The sequence below is a fragment of the Anser brachyrhynchus genome (genome assembly GCF_964034855.1).
Source record: "Anser brachyrhynchus genome assembly, chromosome: 1".
Classification (NCBI taxonomy): Eukaryota; Metazoa; Chordata; class Aves; order Anseriformes; family Anatidae; genus Anser; species Anser brachyrhynchus.
Window position 1 is genome coordinate 159053182 of NC_137694.1, and position 20477 is coordinate 159073658.

The following is a 20477-nucleotide window of genomic DNA, read 5'->3' on the forward strand; positions in this document are numbered from 1 at the left end:
TGCCCCCCAACATACACAATTCTCTATGGTGAGGCTATGTCCAAAATCAGCAGGGAGTGAAATTGTGTAACAACAAATTTACAGAAATTTGTTTCTGTAAAAACAAAGGACTCTATATCTTCAAGACTTGTATTTGGAGAGGAGAGAATGTTTCCAATTAGATCTACTCTAATCCCAAGGGACTGAATGTTCATTAGTAGTTAGGTTGTGTTATGTGCAATCTTCAGTCATATCTTTCAATTGAGTTTCTTCAGAAAGGAATCCAATTTATTTGCCTAAAACCACTCCACAACATGAACTGAAGTGCAGCAACTAGGAATGAATGAGAGATTTCCTTCAAAAGTACACTCCTGATCCAAATTAAAATGCTACTCTAGATGCATCCGTATCTGCTTCTTCACATAGAAAGCAGGTCAGTAACATGTCCTTAAATCAGGAGGAAATAATTCCCCTCCAGTTCCTGCTCATCTACTTCAAATTTAAAATGGGTGGATTTTTTTTTCCTCCTCTTTTTCTCCTTTCTCTCCTGTCTCTTAGCTGTTGACTGTTTAATTTTTCAACTGCATCCTACTATACAAATGTGTATATCAAACATTAATAAAACTGTCCATACTTTACACAGCTGAGATTATAAACATACAGGGGAAAAACAAAATCAAAACATTAAGCCCAAATCCCAAAATGCTAACCCACAATTACAATCTTAAAAACAAGAAGAAAAAATGCCTGAAAGCTGAATAAGGAGGTAACTAGTTCTAGCAACTAAAAAATAAACAAAATGATTGGCTTTACAAAAATACTGGAATCTATGACCAAGGTGAGATAAGCAATTTCAGAATGTGAGTTTATTACCTTTCCTAAATTACACTCAGGACACTCAAGTTGCATCCAAGAAAATTAATAAACAAACAAAAACCCACAACACAGCAAAACAAACAAATAATCACAAAAGACATGGCAACATATGGTCCTTTATAGGCCTGAAAAGCGAAGTGAATCCATTAAGATGCCACCAAGATGTTTAGAGAACTTGACATATGAAGAAAGGCTGAACGAACTGTTTGTTCAGTTTAGGAAAGACCTGTCTCAGGGGGGATCTCATCTCAGACTTTAGTTTCTAAAATGTAGGTACAAGAAAAGAAGGGGACACTATTTTTCCAAGGATGCGAAGACAGAGCAAGAGTTAACAGGCACAAGATGCTTACAGGAAATGTTACTTGTCTATAAGAAAACATTATTCACTGTGCAAAGAATTGAACACTAGAATAGGTTGCCCAGACAAGTGGTGAAATCTCTTGTCACTGAAAATATTCAAGAGTCAACTTGACAAAGTCAAGCCTATGGCCCTGCCTTGAATTGAAAGTTGATCTCCAGAGGTCCCTTCCTCACCCAGGTTTTCCTGTGATTCTATGACCTGAGTAATAAAAAATGCCTACATACAAGTGGAAAAAAAAATTAAAAAATCCCCTTTGGAATCCCGAACTGTTGCAATTTGTGCATGCTTTTACTTTAAAAGTAAAAAGCAGTCTGCATTTTTTGGGACATAAAACAAACAACATATATTTAGGCATAAGGGCTACATGAGACACTGAAGGCAGAATCAGCCTTGCCCTCCGCTCCTCTCTCCGAACAAAGACATTGGGGGAATAACGTGAAAGATTGAAATACTGGTCATTTAGTAACAGACTAGAGAATGGGCCTGCCTTTCAGCTACAAATATATGAGGGACAATTTGAAAAGAGTTTGAATTTCTGTTGCTTTCAGAATTTCTAAAGAAAGAAAAACACTCTGAGATAGTGTTTTGTAACTTGGCTTTGGTCATGGCAATGGCCTACTGCAGACTTCCAAAGTAAAGAAGATTCAGCCATCATCTTATTTCATTTGTGTTTGGTCTGTTCTGGAAACCTGTGGACTCATGGACCAGGGCAGAATGATGGCTGCTCAGGAATTGCTTCTGATACAGAAGCTACTGGTCACAGTCTTCCATATTTGTTCCTTAGAGTGACCAGTGTCCTTGCTTTTGTCTTTTTTTTGTTTTCTTTTTTCCTTTTTTTTTCCCTGTAGGTCGATTCAACTTTATCTTGTGTCTTCCTTCCTTTAAATACTTCAAGTATTTCCTCATGATATACTACTTAAATACTGGTGGTTGCCAACACTTGCCTAACTAGCTTTGTATAGCTTTCCAAACACTCAGTGAAGTGAGTACAGAATGAGTCAGATGATTCAGTAATATAAACTGGAAACCTATTTTGTATTGCTTTTTCCTCCAAGCTGTGAACTGGTTGTTTAAACATAGCTAAGGCCAAATGAAATCACCACTCAGCATCTGCGTTAGAAGAGATTTTAACAGCACATGGCATAACTGAAAAAAAAAAATCTTGAAACTAATGTGATCTTTTTGTAGAATTCAAAACCCTGCTACAAATCACAGCTCTGATCCATTGCCATATTAATCACTTTTTAATATTAATATAAATGGATCTACACTGTTGAATTAGGATGTTGTATGTCATATAACACACTGGTCAAAACTGAGAAATATGTAGAGAATACAGGTAAACCCTGGAGGTTTTCTCCTTAAGATGCTGTGCTATTACTAGTTCACCTTATAAATCTGAATTAAAGCTGAATTAAAGCTACTGAAAACAACAAAAGCAAGTACAAGTACTGCATTTACTGAAGGCCACCCAGAGTTTTTACCCTGCATAATAAAGGCAGCTTCCATCTGAGTAATGAAGTTTCTTTCTGCAGCAACTAGAATTTACAGTCTTCTCCACTGGGTGGCAACCTAGGATCCAGCAACAGAATGAACAGCTTTCTCCAGAGGACCACCAAAACCAGAAATCTACCACTGCGAAGGTTTACCTAAAGCTTTTGCTTCTGTTGCTGTTGCAGTTTCCATGCTATGAACATGAGAAAAAAATGAAACCTCGAACAATGGTGAATGATTATGGCCTCATCAGGGTGAGGTTCAAATAAGTACTAAAATAGCCCTAAAAAAATCCCATTTTGTGTTTAACTGTTTTTCTATGATTTGTCTTAATAGTATCACGAAATATGAACTACAGTTGCCATTAGAAGTACTTGAAATTAATGCTGATTTCTGGTAAGCATTTTGTCACATACATCATGAGTACAGTTCTGCAAGTTCTTTTAGAAAATAAATAATTTTAGTAGTCACTTGAATTTGTAGTAGGAAAATGTAAGATGCAAATGGTGGGGTGGGGAACAACAGATCTTAAGTCTCTGATTTGTTTAAACTGCAGAATGCAATTTCTCTCTCAAAAAATGAGAGGAGGAGCCAGATTAGAGACAGAGGAGGAAAAAAAAATCACACAGGCATCTTTTTTCCAGAAATATAACAGGAAATTATATATAACTTTAAGCTCTTTGTACTATAAAAAATTAAGAGAAAAAATGTTTCTACAGTGAGGAAGCCTCTAGGAGTTGAAAACATTTCTACTATAACCTCTGGATCTCAATTCCCAATTCTGAGCAATTGCTGAAAAGCAGGACATTGCATAGCCGTGATAGCAAGGATGGCCTTGATCATTAGATTAAATTGTTTTATATTCGAGTGCCCATCAATAACCTTTTTTTTTTTTTTTCTTTTTGCAAGATGAGAATGGTTCACTGCAGTATCATGGACAAGAAGTTAGAATAATTCTTGAAGACATATCTCCACTCAGCAAGCTTCAGTCTAGTAGCAGCAACCACTGTCTAAAGTTAGCCAGCAAGAACTTGTTAAAAACATAATACTACACTTTCTCCCTCTTCTTCCTTTGGTATTGTCTCCTGGTTTATGGCAACTTATAGAATGCAGAATTAAATCATAATTTCATCAATAGTCATTGATGAATTCTTCCATTAACTTGTCTAGCCTTTCTTTGAACCCAGTACACTTTTTGTTTCCACACTATCTCAGCACAATGATTCTGTGATTCAACTATATGCTCTGTGAATAAATATCTTTATTTTTAAGTTAGCTGGACAGAAATCATTTATTGTTGGCAACTGTGAGGAACTATTGCCTATTCACCTTTTCGGCAGTTTATAAGCTGGAAATCTGTTTTGGAGTTAAGATCTCCAAATCCTCCAGGAAAGTGATCTCATTTAAACAGAGCCATAGTGTCTCAGAAGAACCTATAATTGTCACTATTCTCTTGGTGTCCTTGTGTGGTGTTTTTTACGTTGTTGTTTAGTTTGTTTTGTTTTGGGGGCGGGGGTTCAGTGGGCAGCAGGGAGGTGGAAAATGTCTCAAAATAATAGGAACACTAATTTTAACATGGCATAACATTATAGCTTTTAATGTGGATTTGTCAAGGGTTATTTTCATTGTGACTATTTTGGTGCTGGATTTTTGTTTGTTTGGAAACAAAATTTTCCAGCAGAAAGTTGTTTCTGACCTTATCAAGATATAATCTGTTTGATCTGAAGAGAAAAATTAAGGTAAAGGCAGAAAAATATATATTTTTAAGTTTACTAAATGTAAAGTTTTATAGAATAGCAATGATATTTAGAGACAGATTTGGGTAATAAATATATCATGCCTTACTGGAATTTTAGCTTTCCAGGTGCTTCTCTGTTCCCTTCAACTACAAGCCAACCTCAAGACTTTTAGCGTAATTTGCCATAGCTGGAACCTACATTTGACAATGCCAGTCCGCAGGCTTATCTTCCCCAAATGGAAGCTGACTTCAGGGTGAAATCTCTACTTTTGTCTAATCATCTCAACAGATTTCAGTTGAGGATTTCATTTATCTCCCAAGTTAATCTCCCCACAATTAATTCAACTGCGGAATTTATCTAAGTTCACATGTCTCCTGAAAAGCAGAGACATGTCTCTCCCCAGTAGAGTGAATTTAGCTATGTTCAACACATTCGTGACATAAATAAATAAATAAATAAATAAATCTGACTACAGTATGCATGTGTACCTCTTCATTGCAGACTGACAGGTGAAGTTGCATTACTCCCAGATACACAAAAGTTTAAATGCACAAGCTCAGGACAACGTTATATGCACATAAAAAATGAGAAAAATGAATGTGGTGCTTAGTTACGCTGCGTATTTATCAGATGAGACTTCCTAAGACATGAATTGTCCTGTCCCTCGAGAAAGAATTTGTTCCTGCCCTATGAAATGATAATCTTGCTTATGCAGAACAATACTAACTGCTAACTTTTCTATACTCAAGGTCTATTTCCTGTTTATGTCAATTCTAATCCCAAACAGTTTAAAATTTGATGAAAGTATTAGAGAAAACTGCTCATTTGAACAACAAGTGCAGGATCTTTTTTACATATGGCTCCTCTTCATGTCTTCCACTCTAATTTGTGTACACAGCTGAGACAAGAGTTTTTCCAGTCATGAGCATCTGTTTGACTCATAGTATGTGCTCTGTCTATCTCTGTGAACTGTTCCAATGGCAATGCTGAAGCATCTGCCACAGTGGCTCTTTCTCTACAGTGGAGTTCAAATCTCCTGTGGAGGAATTTGAAAGAAGGATGTAGGGAAAAGCAATTCATTGAGCTTCTGCTGATGTTCACAAAACTTGTTTTTCTTTTACCTTCAGTGGTCATCTTCTGGTGACTGAGTATGGTGCACAGTGTTACACCTTTAACTACAGCTCCCTGAGGCCCAGGGTAGAAGCAGCCCATTTCTGTAGTCTCTTTCTGAGAGTCATGACGCATGTTTGTAATTCTTTCTGCTTGTCCTTTTACGGTGCAAACCTTTTTCCATCTGACTTGCATCTCCTTGAGGGCATGATTCAGATCACCTAAGCCATGTAGCTCTTCTGCACTGATCATCTTGGCTCACTCCCGGTGATTACAATGGATAGAAACAGGCAGTCCACAAGCACTAAGCAGGACGTGGCACACTCCATTGACTATACAGACACAAGGAGTCCAGATAAGACACCTCAGTTTTGCATAGCTTAAAATGTCACTTGAATTTCATTCCCAAAACAAAGTCTTCCTTGTATACTCAAATATGACATTATAAAGATAAGAAACCAAAAGAATCAACGGTATTGACTGAAGCATGAGCTGAATTTTTTTTTTAATCTTTCACAAGTGTCTAAGCAACTTCTCGTTGTTCTACCAAATTTTTTTATTCCTCAAATATATTCCCCTTTACTAAGAAATTAAAAGTAGAGAAGAGGTGGCACAGGCTACCTATCAACTCTTGAAATGGCTAGGAAAAAATTCTCATTTGAAACACTAATTCTCTAGATATAAAAATATGGGTTCGAAGTTAAATGAGTACTGCCAAGATCTCTAAGTACAGTCTGTGCTGTCAAAAGGCTGAAGGGCAGTACTCCAGAATGAGCTTTCGTTGGTTTTGGATCATAGTCAAATCTTTCCTGAGCTAGATATGCATGAAATCAAGAGCCAGTTGCCCTGATCTTGGAATTGCTGTTCAAGGAACTGAGGAAAATATAGTGATAATCTACAAATATAAAAGACCTTTGCTCAAAAAATAACCGTAATGATTTATTCGTTCTTTCTCCATTAGCTGCTCTTCAGAACTCTTGTACGGTTCAGTACTGCTCTTCTACCATATGGTACCACCACCTGTTAACTGACCACATCTATAATACTTCTGAATGGAAAATGAAACATCCTTATATCAAAAGATTTTGTTTGATTTTTTAATTAGTTTTTATTACTTCAAACAGCTTCTCTGCAAGGATTCCAGGATGCACTAATAATATACTATTCTTCTCTAAGTAGAATATAGTGTGCTGCTTTGATGTTTGAACTGAAAGCAATAATCTTAGGTATCTGCCATGATATCTTTGTAGCTTCCAGAAGTATTTCACTAAACAAAAAAAAAAATGCAGTTTTATTAGACTGCAACATAGGATAGGCTTATTACTTCCTCTGTTACTGCTGTCCTTATTTGTGATTCAGAGAAGATTTTAAAGACATCAGGATATGAAAGTGAGACATATTAATAGGAGGATGAGTAGAAACATACTTGCATACAGGAATATAAGCTTCCCTCAAATATTGTTGTCATCGTATTTCATAAAAGGACATGAACATACCAATTTTCATAACACTGTATTAGAACTGGAAATTTAAGACCTGAGTTCTAGATGCTATAACCTCTCCTACAGAGAAAATCATAGATTGTCTATGATAAAACAGGCTTAGGAAATATAGGGAAAGTGAAAGGAAATTTCTATATTCTTTCCAAAACCACTCTAAGTCTCTCCAGATCCATTACTAATTTTATTTAACCTTTACAAACAAACAACTTCAAAAAATTATGCAAAACATAGAATTGTATACCTTATTCAATAATATGTTTCATCTTCGACCAAAGTTACTGAGAAAGAGCTAGTGTTGCTTGGTCCTGCACACTTTTATCCCAAAGTTATCTTCATATATCAATTTAACCAGAAGACCAGTACTATCAGAAACTGATCAGCACTACTATATATTACTTTTAGAATATAGATCAAATCTATTTTGGTAAAATAGCTCAAAGACTTAAGCATAATGGGTTTGGATCAACCTCCCAGGTTTAACACCCAGTGTTTAGGGTATTTTGGTTTTTCATCTCAGTGTAGATATATTGTATTGTTGCTGAAAAACATCTAAGATTCTAGATGTTTTAGACTTAGATAATAAAAATTCTACCACTGCCTTTAGACATCTACACTGATGCCCTTCGTAGCCAATGGAGAGAAACATGACCTTCTAGGAATTTCTATCCAACTACTTAAAGACTGAATGAATTGAGTCCTGCAAAGGCCCACATATTTCTTTACTGAGAAAGGCCAAAAGGCCAATTCAGGTATGCATTTCTTCACACGCACCTGGAATAGAAGAGATGAAGAATACCAAAAATTTCAAGAGTGCAAGCTCTTACCAACATAAGACGTTAATGTTGCCAAAGCATGTGTTTAAAAACTAACGTGACAGAGACCAACCCTCAGATTCCTTTGGCAGATACTTATTAGGAAGAGCAGTATTACACAGCAGGATGCTATAGCACAATTCCTCCTCCTACAGGCATATTTTTTTCTTAAATATACATGAGTCCTAACAGTCTGATGGAAGGGCTTGCTGGCACTTATGTCTTTTACAAGCCATGCAGCAAAGGTGTCTCTTTTACTTAGGAAAGATTAAACTCAAAACATCACTTAGAATATATTAAAGATGCAAATGCATTAAATGGGCTAGCAAAACATCATTACATTTCTGTGTAAGAGACCACACCTTCATAATAAAAATTCTTTCTGAATCAAAGTGTCTTCAATTTGGTTTTGTCACTCAATGAACTAAGTCAAAAATGAGTTAACATCACTGATTTCTAAATTCACAGCCTTCATTAATTCAGCATAATTTTCCCTGAGTGCCCGCATTTGGACAAGTGCTGAAGTTAGACCTTGAGAATGCAGTGTTAGAACAGCAACAGCTACAACAAAATGGTTACTTTAATGAATACAGGCCGACCTGTGCTTCTCATCATAAAATCCTAAAGGAATACAAGAAGCTGAGCTGCTAAGGTAGGTAAGAAATCGTAACTTTTATTAAAGAGACCAGACAACCCTGTATTTTTGAAGTAGATGCTCGTGGACTCACTGTTGTGAATGGCATATTAGTTTTACTTCATTAAAGAGAAAATAATGATTCTTTTAACTACAAAAGCAGCAAGAATAATTTGATACAATTGGAAAGAATAATACTAATTTACAGAATAAATAAAGTGAACTGTCATTCTTTGAATGCATTAATAAAATTACAATACCAGTTTATCAACTGTATTACATAAATGACATTAATGAAATGAGACTTTACACATAATAATTTACAGAATACCCACCAAAATAGGGCTACAAAGCAAAATTGCTCTTATATACCAATCTAAGAGCTGAGAACAGCTTACTGCAAATTTCACAATTAGACATATAGAAAAAATCAGTGGTTTTCTCATATGACTCCTGACCAATCTCCAGATTTCTAAAATCAATCCTGATTTAGGATAACAGAAGTAACTAAGCCTGCTGTGGAGATGTAATAAATAAGTAAAATAAAATAAACAGCAGAATCTTAAGTTTCACTAGTATAGATACAGTCAGTGCAAGATGCTCATTGAAAATCTGACCTACAACTCTGTCAAGAGGAAAGTCGTTAGCTAACGAAACATACCTTTACAAAGGTGGGAAGGAAAACCTGCAAATGCTGAAGTCCTGAACACTTGCGCAGTCATAAGTACTCAAAAGGTTTCTGCCTGGACTAGTAAACCTGCAGTGTTTATTCAGGACTGCTGTGAACACTACAGTGAAGAGAGGACCCCTGAGAAGATTTTTCACAACCCAAAATATTGTTTAAATAATTCAGTGAGAACTGTTGAATTACATTGCCATGGCTAGAGATGATAAATAATTTGCATTTAAAAATATAAAATGCTTCAGAACATCACTGTGCAAGGGATCTTATTGTAAAATATCACTAAATATATTACTTGAAAGGTATCGTGTATATAAAAGTTTAATCCAATTAGATTGTATTTCATTTATAAGAACTTTAGTGAGGCACAAATACACAAATCTTCTGTCAAGTATAATCAGCTATGATTCATATTTATTTTACGTTAGGCTTACTTTTGAACTATGCAGCATGAGTTTTCATTGGTAATAATGTCAAACCTTACTAAACAAAAAAACAGATGACAGACTTTTTGCCTCCATTGTTGCATTTCACAAACTATGGTAAAGTGGCCCTGAACTCCCTAGAAAAACTTTTAATAGTCAACAGATCTCTAATGCTAAATTCTGGAGTAAATCTGTGGGTTTTTGTTTGTTTGTTTGTTTGCTTTATGGCTGTGTAAAATGAAAGAACAAAACACTCCAGAATGAAGGTATTATAGTGCCAGAATTCAAACTCTTAGAATACCCTTGGTCACTGTTCTTTCTCTTGTCTATCTTTCAGACTTTATATAGGCTAGCAGTTATTCAACACAGCTCAAATCATGCTTTTCAGTTTAAAAGACAATACATTTTGAAAGTTATTGCCAACTTATTAAAAAAAAATAAATTCACCCAGCATTAGAACCCTTTCGTTATAACTTCTGCTGTGCATGACAAATGACAAAAAGTACAGAAAACTATGCATTTGCTCAAGTAAACAGAAGGATAACCAGATCATTTATTTACAGGTAATCAAATGCAATACATATTTTTCTGCTTTTAAATAATTAAATAAATTCTATTCTGAAATGTCATGAGACTTATCTAAGTATATACTGAAAACTGACATTACTATTATTAAAGCAGGAATGATTTATTATGTGTGTATACTTCCTGACAAAATAGAGAAAAAGGCCCACAGTTAATGTAAAAAAAGGAATTATATACCATTTAACTTTTCACCTAATATCAAACTTGGATCTCCTAAGAACAACTGACAAAGGGTTCAGAATTTCAGCTTTTACATAAACTACATAGTTTTTATACAATCTATGATCAAACCAGTATTTTTCTTTCTTCTGTTTTTTGCCTTTCTCTGGAATAGTTCAGATTATGTCCTCCCCTATAATTCCCAAATTCATTAAGATAATGTAAAAATAATATTTCAAGTTTCTCAAAAAAAAAAAAAAGACAAGAAAAAGTTACTTCCAGAAAACCAGCAACTAGACAAATATCGTTATTTTATTATTGAATTACACGTTGATGACAAAAATATAAATGTCTTTTGTTTTCTGTGATGACACAGAAAAAAATGTCATAAGACCCTCTCATTCTCACAACCAAAATAGGATCAATATTAACTTAATGGTGTTTCTTTTTGGGGGTGTGGGTGGGAGCATTGCTGGCATTGAATGGCATTGCTGATTAGACATCGAATATAACCTGACGCCAGCACTTTTCCAAATGCAAGTTTATAAATTGGAATGAAAAAATTCTCCTGAATTCAGGGAGGACCTTTGGAGCTACATATTCTTACAGGTTAGATGTCCTCATTCTTCATTATAGCTCAGGTGCCATATGCTGGTGACCTCTCTTCCAAGTATCCCTAAGGGGGCAGCAGCAGTTCAAAACAAAAATATTTCAGACTAAAAGCATTTGGATTTCTTTCAATGGGAGGTCAAAACAAAATTGTGAACAATTCTGATTCCAATTCCTAGTTTTGGAATGCTAGGCTTGTTTTGGAATGCTGTCGGCGCTAAGATTTCATGAGTTCATGAGAAGACTGAACATTCACTGTTCTGGGGCAGGCATTGCCAAATTTGCCAGTTGTGAAGAAACACAAATTTACAGTTGCTTTTCTCTAAGCATCTGTTGTTGGTCCTTGTTGACAATGGCATATTAGGCAAAGCAGTAAAAGCCACAGCTGGCTATTCTTACATTTCAATTTGCTCAGGCTTTTTTTTTTTTTTTTGCATAGGTTGCAAGCGGTGCCTTCGATAGTAGTTTCACCTCTGCCTCATTAGGATGTGAGAGCTAGCTCAAATAGAAGAAAACTAAGAGGAATTCATTATATCTCTTTATATCACCATTTATCTGCTTTTGTTGGCTAAGAACTAATTTAGGATTGAACTCTTGTTTCAGAATATTTAAGAGTCTAAGGAGAACATTCCTTCCCCAGCATAAGAGCTGTGCTAAACCTAAACATTTCTTTGATGATAGATGCTTATTATAATCATTTTCTAACAGCTTGCTCAGCAATTAAAATCAATCAGGCTGTTTAATTCTTCTTAATTTGGATACTTTTGATATGTGTTTCATATGAAACTCTTCCTTCCAACTTGATTAGCTGTTTTTAATAATTCCTATTACTTTTGAGTCCTTCAACATGCATAATTTTACTATTTCCTTCCCTCACATCTATTTTTGTTTCAGTGGAATCACTGGTCTCAGGATGTAAAGTCTACATTCAGCTCTCCTCTGTGGACTTTTAATTCATCCCTGTTCACGTTCTAGCCATGTGCCCTGGACAACCAAAAATGTATAAAAGTCAGTTAAACCACCTCATGAATGAGAAGAAATCTGGTAAAAGGGCTGGAAGGCAGGTCCTGTGAGGAGAGGCTGAGGACACTTGGGTTGTCTACTCTGGAGAAAAGGCTAAGAAGCGACCTCATTGTCCTCTAAAACTTCCTGAGGAGGGGAAGCAGAGAGGGAGATGCCTGTCTCTTCTCTCTGGTAAATGATGTCAGGACATGCAGGAATGGCAAAAAGCTGTGCCAGGGGAGGTTCAGACCGAACATTAGGAAAAATTTCTGTACCATGAGGGTGGTGAAACACTGGAACAGGCTTCCTAGCAAGGTGGTTGATGTCCCATGCCCCATGCCTGTCTGTGTTTAAGAGGCATTTGGATAATATGTTGTAACTTTTGGTTAGCCCTGAAGTGGTCAGGCAGCTGGACTACGGGATCTTTGTAGGTCCCTTCCAACTGAATTCTCCTCTTCTCTTAAATGACATGAATACAGCAGTTTAGGGATTCTTATCTCAGTTTTGATGAAAGTGTGAACCTACACCATGTAACAGGCTACACTCAGAACAAGTTCTAGTTTCAGAGTTGAGGGCCAAATTGTTATGATATTATGGTTATTTAAAAAATATATATGTATTAAGCCAAAAAGGAAGCAGCTGAAGCATATGAAATGTAAACTGTTAGGAAAGCTTTCATTTAAATAATAGCCTCTTATCGATTTTTTGACCTTTTCCCATCCAGTCTTGATAATCTCTTAGGTGGTATGAAATATGGCAAAAGATACAAGATTTATCTGAGATATAGTATTACAGCTAGCTGTTAAAACCCTAAACTAAAAAATGCACAGAGGAGAAAGAAGAGAAGCAAAGATTTTTTTTATTTTTTTTATTTTTTAACATACCCATCTTCTGTCTCCAGGGCTTATTGCTGCTTGCAGTTTTAAACACAGATACAGCAAACATTCTTAGTAATCTCTTCAGGTGCTGATACACATGCACCAGTATTATGTAGCCTATGGAAGGGCCAAAATTGCAGTCATCAACAGCTATGGTACACGATTTTTAAACAGAAAGCAAAACCAGAGATGAAGAATGTCAAAACAGATAAAATCCATTTACATTTAAGTAGTGTGAACAATACAGATTTTCCCCTCCTCTCCCTGAGTAGCCAGGAACACTGCACAGACAAATTCACTAAGTGTGTGTATGTGTGTGTGAGAGAGAGAGAGAGATGATGTCTGCCCACATCATTATTGCTTCTAAAATGTCACAGTATCCTAGGATCATGAGAACAGAAGTTGAGCAACACAAGATTTAGATAATTCTAGATTCAGAATCCGAAGGCTGAAGGAGCTCCTAAGAGGTTATCCAATTCACCTCGGTATCTCTAAGGAAAAATAGTTTTTTGATGCATTATTTCGCAGTGCCTTACTTTGCCTGTTCTTGAACATGTTCCTGCAGGCAAATGCCAGACCTGAAACTACCAGTTTTTGTCGTTTATCATCCTCACCACTAGAAATCTCTCTCAAATATTTAATCATAATTTACATGTTACGTGTCCTAGCCATTATAGAAACAGATAATAGATACTTTTCTTCCCCATAGCAACAGCCTGCTTGCGCTCTGCTTTTTCTCCCATCGCTCTTTCTTTTCCAGGTTAAACAGATCCAGGTATTTCATTCCTCCTATGTAAACTGAGTTTCCTAGATTCTTGATTGCTCTCATAATGCTCCTGGGAATACTCTTCAAGTTTGCCACTATTTTCCTGAAAAACCTGTAACTGGGCTTATGCTGAATTTCATCAAGATGATTTTGAACCACTTGCCCTGTTTTTTGTATTTCTATTCATTTTGTCCCTTCTAAATTGGTTTGTCTGCACAGTGGTTAGGATCACTGCCTTCAGTCTATGTTCCCAAAGCCTGATATCTTCATTTCTCTTCAAAATATTCTCAAACACCATCACTTCCAATGCTGCTTGATTGCTAATGTAATCAATTAGCTGATTGATTCATTGATCCATTCCAACTGTCATTTTCCAGCACAATATGTGGAGCAGATTAGGAACCTTTCTTGCTCGAACAAATTCTCCTTGTGTTTAAATTTGCAGAATTTGTTTGTTTAAGTGTGTTGAAAGTGTTTCTGAGACATAGTTTGACCCAAGATAACCCAAGAGAATACTCCAGGCACCACACACTTGATCTGTGCTCCTGTCCTGAACTCGTGTTACATGTGCCTTGTTTTCATAGCAAGCACACGAAACTGCCTAAGTGTAAAAATAAGAGTGCCCTTTTTTCCATAGCTTAGCAGTTCAGTAGTAATAATAAGAAAAAAATAAACGATTTCAGGATGTGCAGGATGGACTTTTTTCCCCTTCAGTTACAAAAGAACAAATAAAAAAAAAAAAAAATGACAATAGGACATTTTGATTGAGTAACAAGGCAAAACGAATGGGAGGAATGGGACAGGTGAGAAAACAGTCATACAGCTACTGAAGCAGAAGAATATGCATCATAATATAGTGTACAAGTAGAGGTGCTGAGTTGTGAAAACTAATCTACAGGTCTCAGCTCCAGCTGATAACCTAGAGTAACCCAGAGCGTTCCGCTCTTCTGGTTTTAATCAGCTCTCTCTACTTCTAAATATTATCTACATAGTACTGTTAGCTCTTTCAGTAAGTTAACATTAAAATTTAGAGACAAAGTCAATATAAAAATAATATATATTTTTATATAAAAATAAAATACCTTAGTAAGGAAATGTATAAGTTAAATTAAGATCAAGGAGGTCTTTCATTTAACATATGGAATTCTTGTCACCACCTATATCTTTAGGTTGAGCCACAAATAAATTGTGCTAATTAAATATTTTAATCAAATAAAATTACTTTAAAAAAACACTGTAGTCTAGAATTTAATGAGATGTTTCATTGATGTACAAGGACTGAAGCTTCTGATCATACTTCTTAAAATATAACAGTGTAATAATAGTAACAATGTAATAATATAATGACTAAAATATAATAGTACTGTATAGTAATATAGTTTTGAAAATATATAACATATTAATAGTAAGACCATATGTGTATAAAGATAAGAATACAAGAAACTTGCTCTTAGGAAATCTGTAATTACAAGATACTTCAAATTCTTACTGAAACATTTGGTAAGAATACTATAACTCATTTGGGGAAAAGCATGAAAATAAAAGCCAGGATGTAAAGTTGAAATTAAATCTGAAATACAGATATCTATGAAAGGATAATTCATCCTTAGAAGATTATTGACAAATTAGGACAATGAGAGTATTAAGGGTCCACCCCTTATTGGGCCTTAGTGCTTGCAAAGCATTGGACTACCCAAGATGATAAACAAAAGCAGATCTGTAGCTGTTTGCTGAAAGGATATCTACGGTTTTCTTAGACATCACTAATCAATACTTTACAGCTCCTACATAACCTATTTAGAGATGCCTGAATCATAAAATCATAGAATTATTTAGGTTGGAAAAGACCTTCAACATCACTGAGTCCAACCATCAAGCTGACTTACTGAGTACCATCACTAAACCATGTCTCAGTACCACATCCACGTTCTTAAATAGAATCATTGAATCACTAAGGTTGGAAAAGACCTGCAAGATCATGTGGTCCAACCATCGCCCTACTACCAATGTCACCCACTAAACCATGTCCCTAAGCACCAGGGGACGGGGACTCCACCACTTCCCTGCGCAGCCTGTTCCAGTGCTTGACCACCCTCTCCTTTTCTGCTGGGCAGTTTTACAGTCATTCTTCCCCAAGCCCATACTGCTATATCAGGTTGTTGTGAACCAAGTGCAGCACCCAGCATTTAGCCTTGCTGAGTGACTTTCGATTGGACTCAGCCCGTTGACACAGCCTATCCAGATCCCTCTGCAGAGCTTTCATACCTTCAGTGGTCCTGCCTAACTCCGTATTGTCTGCAAACTTACTGAAGGTACATTTGATTCCCTCATCCAGATCACTGATAAAAATGTTAAGCAAAACTGGACCCAGTGCTGAGCCTTGGTGACTGGCTGCCAAGAGGATTGGACTCCGCTATGACTCCCAGCCATCCAGCCAGTTCTTCACCCAACAAACTGTACACCTGTCCATGCCAGGCACAGCCAGTTTCTCCAAGAGAATATTGTGGCAACCAGTGTCCAACACGTTACTAAAATCCAGGTAGACAACATCAACAGCCTCATCTACTAAGCCTATAATCTTCTTCTCATATAAGGAGATAAGGTTAGGCAGGCAGGACCCGCTTTTCATAAACCCATGCTGAAGATGCAGACTGTCACTGCCTGATCTGATTAGTACCAGCTATCTCCCATTTTACTAACACACCTTTACAGCCTTTACCCACCTTCTTTGATACTACTTTATCTTGGTAATAAGAGCATGATCTTTACAAAACATAATTGCAATGAACCTCTTAATATTTTCATGTCACCACACAAAGTTCAGAGTAATGCTTGTTTTCTTGATGAGAGCAATAAAGCAAAAACACAGATATCATTTCTCTGAAAATCCATCTGACATTCACAAATGACAGTGTCTTGTAAGTTGTGAAACATATCGATTCCAGAGATATGCATCCAGGAGCCTAGCAGTTTATTTTTATCTTTTCTTTGCCATTGCTACTGAGTGATGTCTCCCAAGCTAGTGCATACATAAAACAATACATGTGTTTCACCTTTAAAACATTTTATCTCGGTGTCTTAACTTATAGTGCTCTCCTGAGACACCACATATATTAAGAGATTAGTTCATTCTTCAGAGCCAGAGAAAGTTTTAAGCAAACAGCTTATCTGATATCGCAAACTCTGTATTACAAGGAGCACTTTATAAAAATCATCCTTTAAAAGAAAAATCCATATTCATTTTTTCCAACTATATTTTGTAATTGCCAGTCCATCTTTTCCTAACCAGTGTAAAGTTAAGCTCCATAATTTTGAAGCAGAAATGTCTGAGGACCAGTAAGATTCTTTTTTCTTTAACACATAAATACAGGGAGATTTTTTTTTATTCTGTTTATAGATGAGGCCTGAGAGAAGGGTACCCATGCTGACTTGTTTTTCAAATGGGCTTTGACATATATCCAGAGAAACAACGCACTTGACTCCACTTGGCTAATTTAGAGCAATGAAAAATACAGAAGAAAAGACAAAAGTGAGTGAAAAAGGTACCTTCTTACAATATCTTCTCCATTCCAACACGGGAGTCCATCAGCAGCTGCCAACTCATTACCGCACAGCTGATCAGCCAGCCCGCCATAAAAGGCTCTGTAGAGCCGGAGGTGGCTGATAAATTCTCTGCACAGATGAACACAGGAAACAATAGACAGTGTCAATCAATAACATTAAGCAGTTATGCTGTTGTGCATGTCTACAAGAAGATACAGAATATGCTTTTTCTAATGTCTCTCTTGGTTCCAATGATGTTTTAAATCAATTTGTCAATTGCTTATTATCAAAGTTAGATTCTCTCTGACACATTTCAGTAGTTTACAGAGTTGATATTCTTATTGTCAAAATTAAACAATTTATTCATGCTCTGGAACAGGGGTTATTTTCCTCCGTCCTGAAATTTTCTTGCATAATTTTGATACAGCTTGCAATGCTACACTTGCACAAATGTAATAAAAAATGAGCCAAAGGAAAGCATAGCAAATAAAAAAACAGGTGTATATTAATGTCATCCATTTTTCAGCGCTACCAACTGGTCCCCTACACAGTCTTACAAATACTAGAAAGAGTATTGGTGAGAGTTATGGAGTAATTCAAGATTTAGGTAGGATGGGTTTAAGATGTAGATGTTAAATATTTAGTGGATATTTAAATTACTGTCTGCCAAAAGACATCAATTTCACCATGTTATGCTGCTAAGTTATAAATTATGTATTGCTATTTTAAAGAATTGCCAAGTTGCCCAGAGCTAATGATAAGGTTTTGCACTTAAAACAAATGAATGACTTTTTAGTTAGTATGTTTGTAACTGGATTGAGATATTTCTGTTTATAAATTGTTTGCTTATGTATTGAAAAATCTCTTCCTGGGAGACCCATTCCTGCTGTGAAAAATTAAAATACTTATTTATTCTGGTTTAGAATATCACAGTATACTGAGTTATCTGTGACCCGCAGGCATGAAGAAGAAAGGGACCAACAAATGCTGTACTCATTGCTCTGTAAGCCAGCAAGCTTGTCTTTATGTTAACTTCTTGAATGCTGTCTGGAGCTGTAAAAAAAAAAAAAAAAGCTCCAGAAGTTCTAGACATTTCATTACATTTAATTAACATAGATCTAAAATGGAATTAAATTTTTAATTTTTGCTTACTCAAAATTAGCACAGATAAAACGTGAGTAATTACACATAGTCTATCATTTAAAAAGCCACTTTTTAATTGTAAGTGTAGGGCAAATATTCTACACAAAGCACCGTGATTCAGATTTATGGTGATTATTTAAAGTGAACTAAGTGCATCACTGTCTAAAACTGCTGCTCTGAAAATCTCAGGTAGGGTCATTTTTGACTATTCATCCTGTAATTGTATATGCACAGTTTATTTTAAGTATATAAATATGATTCACCTGCACTTTCCCAACCATGGATAGTTGTATCCTGTATTGTTCCAACCCCCAAACTGCATACAGTATGCATAATATGTTTGCAAATTTCTTCCATTTCCCATGGAGGGGGACTGATTTTGATTTTGACTATGCATTGTGTTTATGTTCTGGATGAAGACTACTGATTAAAGTCTTCTGATAATAAATAGTTGGAATTTCTTCTTCTGTACAATCAATCCGTGTATAATACAGAAATGGAAATAAATACAGCTGCTACGATATATTATCCCATATTGCGTTGTAACAGAAAGGTCAGTTATTTAGTTTATTAGCAGATACATCCTGAGGCAAAGCTGAAGTTAATACAGAAGTAATAACTGATTTCAGCCCATGTAGATGTCTGACCAAAGTAGTTAGAAGGGCAGATGGTTTGAATGTCAATTTTCATATCAACATCTTTTAGACCAGATAGCATGTAATTATAGGCAGCTGAGCACAAATGTGCAATTCCAGACAGTGCAAGCTACAAATATTTCTTATCTGTTTATTTGGCAATGTTTTTGTTTGTTTTTGTTCTTACAATTTTATTCTCCTTGTTATAACCTATCTGCAAAGCTAAATTTTGGAGCAAAAAGCATTTTATATGTTTTAAGATTGTATGCTTTTATGTAATATTCTGCTTAGCAATTTTTAAAATTCATCTGACATTTTTAAGTGTCAAAAGCAAAGTGGAATTTCCTTTTCTTCTTATCTCACATACTGCTAGAAAATACCTGCCTAAGATGGTGATGTTTAAACTGATGGTGTTTCTGATGGTGAAAACAATTTAGGAAAAGTTCAGGCAGAGGTAGTCCAACATGTGCATTGTTCTTTAATGTACATGTACATGTAAACTTTCATCTGCAGGTGGATTTGAGAAAAATTTGGAAACGGGATCTCTCGGGAGTCACACATTTAATGGAGTCCTTTTGTTCTCTTGTTTTTTTCTAAGATAATTGTCATTGATCAAGCCTCCACCATTTAGGAGAAGCCTATTCTCTTCTGCTAAAGCTTGTGAAAGTTGCAGAGAGCAACCCTGCTGCCAGAGGTAAGCAGGTCGGAAGGTAAAAAAAAAGTAGAGTTTGACTGGGAGAATCGTGCTTCCTTAAAAGCAGGCTGTAAGGTTTGCTGAAGTTGCTCTTCTGTATGAGGAATTGTTACAGTTCCCATGAGAATATAAAGACAAATATAAAGTGATTGTGACTAATAAGGAAGAAGGTGATCCAGGAGGTAGCAAGGGAAGATGATACGAACTATGAAGTTGATAAACTGAAATCTCTGCTGGTGGATCTCAAAAACTTTTTTTCCCCTCATTCTACATCTGCCATCTTTTTGGTGTAGTTCCTGTTGCAAGCCATAAAGTGGTTCCAGCTCCTCAGACAGGGGTAAACCATTGGAAAACAACATTGTTTTGTGCTGCCCACTGCCTCTGGTATCCCATAAGATCTCACTGAGGTCAGCCTAGACACTTTTTTTGAATCATGGATCAGTCCTTGATGAATAGAGATACTAGAATACAGTTTTATGTTTGCAGAGTGCTAGCAATGAGTAAACATCAGGAACTTGCTTAGGAACATGAAGAACATTGCACTAGCTAGAATGGTCTGCCTTTGAAGCTCAGGGGCACATTTGCTTCTCCAGACATCAGAAATTAGTAATTATTCCTTGGAATTCTCTCATTTCAGTCTCCTTTTGCACTGCAAACTGAAATGAAAAAAAAAAAAAGAGGCCAAAGAAACCATCTCTGTATTTTAGTGGACGCTGTGATGGGAATGAAATTTCTGATTTTTCCTTTGCATATGATTTGCATTAATAGAGCCTTTAATCTCACCAGTAATACTATCCTTACTCCTTACAGTGCAATTACTCCTTACAGGCATTAAAGACTTGATTCATT

At 36.0% G+C, this 20477-nt stretch overlaps 1 protein-coding gene across 44 annotated transcripts in view; it reads right to left on the bottom strand.

The window, feature by feature from the left end:
• The window catches only part of GPC5 (glypican 5), a 765123-nt gene that overhangs the window by 571089 nt on the left and 173557 nt on the right, over positions 1-20477 (bottom strand). For all 44 annotated transcript variants that reach the window (XR_013945420.1, XR_013945421.1, XR_013945422.1 and 41 more), the window contains one exon: positions 17160-17285. Coding sequence is in view for 38 of the 44 variants with exons in the window: in XM_080577273.1 (XP_080433399.1) it covers positions 17160-17285 (126 nt within the window). In the remaining 6 variants the exon portion in view is untranslated. The remainder of the gene's footprint in view (positions 1-17159; positions 17286-20477) is intronic.